The 7,500-nt window shown below is 43.0% G+C and overlaps 1 protein-coding gene across 5 annotated transcripts in view; it reads left to right on the top strand.

Annotated features, from left to right (window-relative positions):
• LOC308375651 (copine-8) overlaps window positions 1-7,500 on the top strand; it is a 118,937-nt gene that overhangs the window by 51,232 nt on the left and 60,205 nt on the right. For 2 of the 5 annotated variants that reach the window (XM_080851820.1, XM_080851823.1), the window contains exons 6-7: window positions 409-485; window positions 974-1,012. In XM_080851820.1, the coding sequence (XP_080707946.1) occupies window positions 409-485; window positions 974-1,012 (116 nt within the window). Of the gene's footprint in view, window positions 1-408; window positions 486-973; window positions 1,013-4,984; window positions 5,159-7,500 lie in introns of those variants that run through there. The other 3 variants (XM_080851821.1, XM_080851824.1, XM_080851822.1) reach the window with 2 other exon arrangements.

Genomic DNA, 7,500 nt, shown 5'->3' with positions numbered 1-7,500 from the left:
ATGAAGAGAGAGGCAAAGAGGAGAGCAGCAGTGCCAGTGGAATACACACACACACACACACACACACACACACACACACACACACACACACACAAACACACACTCACACAACCTGAGACACACACATGCACACCTCACCTTACACACTCTCAAAACCACTCATCTGACACACGCGCACTCACACACACAAACCCAGGTACACAGACACGCACACACAAACATACACAAACAAACACACACTCAAACGCACACACTCTTCCATGCATTCATATAGCACAGGAATGTACTATCACTCATAACTTATAAGTCAGTCTGTTCCATTATGGTTTCAATATTTCTTTCCCTCTCCCTCCCTCCTACTCTCTCTCTATCTCTCCCCCAACCCCACCCTCCTGTCTGTCACTACAGGATTTCCTGGGTCAGGCTCATTGTACCCTTGGTGAAGTGGTTGGTTCACTGGGTGGCCGCTTGGAGAAACCCCTTGGGTGAGTGTCACACACACACACACACACACACACACACACACACACACACACACACACACCGACACACACACACACACACACACACACACACACAAACACACACACACGCAAACACATACACACACACACACACACACACACACACACACACACACACACAAACACACAAACCCATACACACACATACACACAGAAGCTCATATTTAAAGGCACATGCACACTTTCAAACAAACACACGTGCACACTCATATTTAAAGGCACATGCACACTTTCAAACACACACTTGCGTACACGCACACACTCATATTTAAGGGCACATGCACACTATCAAACACACACACACAGAAACATTAAACCAAGTCCTACCCAGTGTCCTCACCCACTGTCATATAACTCCATTATGTTGGTACCATCGGTCTACTGTAATATGCACTGAAACTCTGGGGTGGTATTTACAATGTCAATATGTATCTCCTTTCTCTGAACAGCTGGAATAGCAAACACGTGTGCAGGTTTTACTTCCTACAGTATGTACCGTGAATAAATACATAAACAAACTAAGAAACATTCACATTACATTATATGAATTAACACATTACATTATATGAATTAACACATTATATTATATTAATAAACACAATACATTATATGAATTAACACATTACATTATTTGAATTAACACATTATATTGTATTAATAAACACATTAGATTATATGAAATAACACATTAAGTTAAATGAATGTACATATTCTATTATATTAATTAACTAATTACATTATATTAATTAACACATTATGTTATAATAATAAACACATGATTTAGAATCTGTTGTCTACGACTACTACAACCTCAGCATCCTTCTGCATGGATTGGCTCAGTGAGAGTATTGATTTGGAATGTGTTGTCTATGGCTACTAGAACCTCAGCATCCATCTGCACTGATTGGCACTGTGCACATATGACCGTGTTAGTGGATGTCAAGACCAGACACACTGATCAATGTTTCTGCCATTGCAGCTTATTAGTAAAACACTTGCGTATGTTGAATGCTGCAGATAATCATAAGATAATAGGATACAGTCATTTATTCAGATTTGCTGCTGGTGTTAATGTGACATGGCTGTAAATGTAATGTGTTTGGTTGTGTATTTATTTTAGAGGCCCTATATTGCCCAGGGGCCGTATTCACAAAGAATCTTAGGGCTAAAAGTAGCTCATAAGTGGCGAATTTAGGAGAAACTCCTAAAAATAATGGGCGTGTCAGTCTTAAATGTAGGACTCCTATTTTTTTTTACTAAGAGCAATTCACAAAATATTTTATCCCTAAAAGTAGCACCTAAGTCTAGGACAGCTTAAAACTCCTCATGAGGACTCCTAAGTCACTAAGACCTATTCACAAAAAGTCTTAAAATGGCTGAAGCCAGACGCAACGTATTGGAGACAATGAACGACTCTGAATTGTTGAGAAGATATCGCTTAAACCGTGAAGGAATCAACATTTTACTAGAATTAGTGCGGGATGCAATCACGTCTCCAACTAATCGAAACAACCCAATCATGTTTGATAACATTAAGATTTTTGGCTACGGGGAAAATGCAACTTTGCAACGAAGACGACTACAGAATATTGCAATCATCAGTAAGCCCATTCATTCATCAAACAATCACGCACTCTGTAGACCACACATTGTTCAACAGTTTATCCGGTTCCCTTTGGACAATCGCCTACTTCAAAGGATCAAGGTCAATATCATGGCGATTGCAGGAATGCCCGGTGTCGTGGGTGCCATCTATGGAACACACATTAAAATAATTAGGACGTCTTTGTAATAATAAGGACGTCTTTGTAATCCGCAAAAAGGTACATTCAATTAATACACAGATAGTGTTTGATCCAAATTTCACAATCATAGATATTGTTGCGAAATGGCCTGGATCTACTCGCATTTTAATGGACAGCGGTCTGCGCCAGGTTTTTGAGCGGCACCATGTACCTGCTGGATGCCACTTGTTGGGCGACAGTGGCCATCCATGCAAGACATGGCTTTTGACACCCTTCCTCAATCCACAACCGGGAGCACAGTTGAAGTACAACATGCAAGTATACGCATGAGGCCTATTTTGGTGACACAATACCTGTAGCCGCGACGGCTCTTTTAAAGTGCACTCCGCAATCTCCATCCTACATTGTGACTGGAGCGCATACCACCGCTTCTCGCAGTCATCGACAGAGCGACACACGGCAGGGAATGAAGCATTTATGTTAACACATGTGTCCTCCCATGCCTCACGCTTCTTTTTTGTGGTCACCCCACAGCCAAATTTAGCTTTTATAACTCCCTTCCTCTCCAGCACACTCTGGGCCAACATGGACAGTTGGTCCTGGGACCAGTTCGACTTTCTCTTACGTCTCGCCCTCGTTTCGTCCATTATGACAGGAGGACTTAAAGAGCCGTATGGACTGATATTTGAAGTGTTTAAGGGCTGGAAATATGCCGATTACCTAATAGTTTGCAGGGAGCTTTAATTATTACTTCCTTGATTTCATGCAATTTCCGTGTTTTTTTCGGCAATTTCTCTTTCTCTAACGTGCAAAGCGTCATTCTCGTTGGATGCACAATAAGTGCTATAGGCACTATCCATAACTATTTAATATGACTTAATTTGAAGCCTAGGTTATTCTCTTATTTTCTGTTGATTTAGTGGGATCGTTAGGGGGATGTTAGGACTGAGTTTTGAGCGCCTGTCAGCAACCAATCACCGTACGCACCGCTTCTAAACTCGTGCATGAGAATGGACGTCATCCATAGCAACGGAGTTTTTATCTTAAGCTTAGGAGTTGGTATTATCCTTAGTATGAGTAGGTCTCAGAGCCGTTGTGAATCACTTTTAAGAAATTACTCCTACGTAAAAGGTTTTAGCGCGAGTTAGGAGCACTCCTAGTGGTAAGATAAAAGGCTTTGTGAATACGGCCCCAGATGTCTGGATGTGTTTGTGGAGAGGAGTGTGTGTAGTGATCGTGTGACGTGATAGTTCGTTTAGCCATAATGTGTGTTTTGCAAGTAAAGGCAAAAAGAGGGCAATAGAATGGTAAGATAGATAGATAGACAAAGCGAGAGAAGAAGAGACTGAGGGGCAGAATAGAGATAGGAAGAGGGAGATAAAAAGAGAGAGAGATTAAAAGGTAGAATTTTTCCAGGCTATGGTAGGTGGCAGCACCCCGCTGACTAATGAGCTTGTTACCTCAATTTCCTGCTGGTCACAGTGGTTACACGGCTTCCTCTCTGAAGATAGGAGCTTTCATCCATAGCATAGGTGCACAGGAATGTGTGTGTACGTGCAGGTGTGTGATTGTCTTTCAAATATGTTTCAGTGTGTGCGTGTGTGTCTCAGGAGTTTCTTAAAGCAGACACATGTTTAGATGTGTGCATATGCATTTGTTGGTGTGAGCATTATGTGTGTGTGTGCATCCTTGTTTGTGCACCTTGTACGCCTAGTGCTCCCTCCAAATTAACATAGCTCCTTCTTTGTGCATGTTTGTGTGCATGTGCGTGCGTGTGTGTGTGCGTGTGTGTGCTGGCCTGAAGGCGTTGATAATAGATCCTTATTTTCAAACTGGACTAACCTCGGCTGTTAGTGTGAAAAGAAAACAGCCTTCACTTACACACATGCACACAGACACACAGACACAGACACACAGACACACAGACACACACACACACACAGACACACACACACACACACACACACACACACACACACACACACACACACACACACACACACACACACACACACACACACACACAAACATAGTGCATAGGCCTTTGCGTGCACACACTCACACACACACACACACTTGATGAAATTACTGATGAGAGTGCTTATTTGGCTGCTGTCCTTCTGTCTGTGGTTGACTGATCTAAGGAGTGCTGGAATTACACACATGTACACACACACGTGCACACACACACACACTCACACACGCATGCAAACACTAAACACACAAACTCATGCATACAGACACACACACACTCATGCAGGCAGGCACGCACACACACACACACACACACACACACACACACACACACACACATACGCACTCACACGGATATGCACACACATACACACACACACACGAATATGCACACACATACACACACCCACACGAATATGCACACACACTGCTTATCCATTAGTGATATTCTACAAAGTGCAAAACGGTGTCCTTTTTCAGACTGAGCTGATTTATCTCCACCCCCTCTGTTCCCCCCTTCCCCCTTTTTGTTTTCATCCCTCTCCCCCCTCTCTTTCTCTCTTTCTCTCTGTCTGTTTTCTTCCCATTTCTTTTTCCTTTTTTCCCCTCTCTTTTCTCTCCCACTCTCTTGACATGAATGCACTCCCTGGTGAAAGCGTGTATGTGTGTACGTATGTGTGTGTGTGTGTGGGTGTGTGTGTTTTTGTATATGTGTATGCATGGATATGTATGGACACACAGTATATGTATATACAGTATATGTATGTATGTACTGTACGTATCTATGTTTCTAAGTATGTGATTATGTGTGTGTGTATGTATGTTTTTGAATGGGTGTGCTTGTGTGTGTGTTTGTATGTATTTGAATGTGTGTGTATGTTTGTGTGTGTGTATGTAAGTATGTACTTGTGTATGTGAATGGACTCTGAAGCTTTAGTGAAGAAACCCTATGCACATAACTGGGACTATTCTACCCTCCTCGTTATCTACCTCTGGTCACAGCTGTAATCCTTGGCTATTGTTTCAAATATGGATATATAGTATATGTATATGGAAATATATGTAAATGGATGTATAAGGATATTGCTATATAAGGATATGGATATACTGTATACGTATGTACATGTGACATATTTTTGCGATTTGTACTTATGTAGGACTAGTTTCAGTTTCACAGTCAGTAATGAAAGGGGAGCAAGGAGGTCTCTCTCTCTCTCACACACACACACACACACACACACACACACACACACACACAGACACAGGGCTCCAGCCTGAAACTTCTGATGACAGCTGTGTTGACAGGAAGCAAACAGCCTATTTTTAATCATTTCAAAAATCTTTTTTTCCAGACGTCTCACCTGTTGCAGCCATAAACTAACTGCTTGGGGGGGGGGGTTAAAGAGGAAGAGATATGGCTCTATATGTGATAGTGGCCATGTATGTGTGATTCTGAGTGTGGCTATTTGTGTGTGTGTGTGTGTGTGTGTGTGTGTGTGTTTGAGTGAGTGAGTGGGGGGGGATTGCCTACAAACTAAATGAGTGCTAATTATGCTTAATTGCACAGTTCAATCAAGCGTCTGCTGGTGTATGGGGCGACTCGACATGGGTGCAGGGTGTGTGTGTGTATGGGTGTGTGTGTGTGTATATGTGTGTTTGTGTGTATGTATGTCTGGTCTGTGTGTGTGTGTGTGCTGGTGCATGGGTGTGTGTGTGTGTGTGTGTGGTCTCCTTGTGTTTACGTGTGCGTGTGTTTAATGTGTGGTCTGTGTGTGTGTAAGTGTATGTGTGGTTTGTGTGTGTGTGTATGTGTGTGTGGGCGGGGGTAGAGCATGTGTGCAGCAGTGCTTCTATTTAAAGTCTCCTGTCGCTGGTGCCTAGTGGAGCGAGAGAGTCGGCACGGCAACCAGGCCGCGTCCAGCTCCCAGCCTGAATAGGATGTGTCTGTGTCTGTCTGCCCAACGTGATTCATCCTCATCTCTTGCTCTCCACTCTCTCTCTCTCTGTTTGTGTGTGTGTGAGTGTGTGTATGGAAATGCATGTGTGGTTTGTGCTGTGCTGTGGTGTGCTGTGTGTGTTTGTGTGTGCATGTAAATTGCATATGTGGTTTGTGCTGTGTGTGCCAGGCATGCTCATGTGTGTGTATAGTTATGTGTATATGTCCATATGTCTGAGTGAGTATTTTTGTAAATGCACGTGTGGTCTGTGTGTGTGAGTGGGTAGCATCTTTGAAGAGGGGGCGAGAGGTAAGATATGTTATGTTTTCTCTGTGTGTGTGTGTGTGTGTGTGTGTGTGTGTGTGTGTGTGTGTGTGTGTGTGTGTGTGTGTGTGTGTGTGTGTGTGTGTGTGTGTGTGTGTGTGTGTGTGTGTGGAGACAAAAAGAGAGAGAGAGAATGAGAAGAAGAGAGAGAGAGAGGCAGATATGCATGAAGGAAGATGCTGAATGGAAGTGATGCTGAAGGTTCTATTGTGAGGCAGGTTATCTAAGAGAGAGTTTTAGAGAGAATAAGTATCCCTCTCTCCCTTGCTTACACACACACACACACACACGCTCACTATCACAGCAAACATCTTACATTTCTGTTCAGAGGATTTATGCCATCAACATCAACAGAAATAAAAAACTAAACTTTGTGAACACATCAAAAGGAGGAAACAAGAGTGTTTTGTCAATTGTGTGTGCATGAACAAGTCTCTCTCTCTCACTCTCACTCTCTCTCTCTCTCTCTCTCTCTCTCTCTCTCTCTCTGTGTGTGTGTGTGTGTGTGTGTGTGTGTGTGTGTGTGTGTTTGTGTGTGTGACTCAGCAACAGCTGGGCTTTATGCGTTTGTTTGTGTGTGACATGATCACGCATTGTGCTTTAGTGAATAACTCACAGGGAACTTATAAGCTGCTATTACGCTTCTTGTTCTCTCTCTCTCTCTCTCTCTCTCTCTCTCTCTCTTTCAATCTTCCACTCTTCTTTTTCCTCTTCTCCTTCCTTTCACCATTTTCTTTACATTCTTTCTTGTCTTTCTGAGTTCCTCCTGTGTCTTCCTCATTTCCCCCCTCTCCCTCCTGTGGCTTCAAACAGGACGTTGTTCTTGAATGCCGAAGCATTTACTTGAGTGGTTTTCATTCATTAGCGTGCATTTTGAGAGTCTGTTGATAGGGTGCTGTTCTCAACCGTTCCTCTAGTGCACTTGTTCAGTGCACTTGGTCTATCTGGTGCACTAACTGAAGGCCCCCACATGTGTCTGACTCCATGTTCTCATCT

The sequence above is a fragment of the Sprattus sprattus genome (genome assembly GCF_963457725.1).
Source record: "Sprattus sprattus genome assembly, chromosome: 14".
Classification (NCBI taxonomy): domain Eukaryota; kingdom Metazoa; phylum Chordata; class Actinopteri; order Clupeiformes; family Clupeidae; genus Sprattus; species Sprattus sprattus.
The sequence above is the reverse complement of the archived record's forward strand: the minus strand, read 5'-3'. Positions and strand labels throughout refer to the sequence as shown.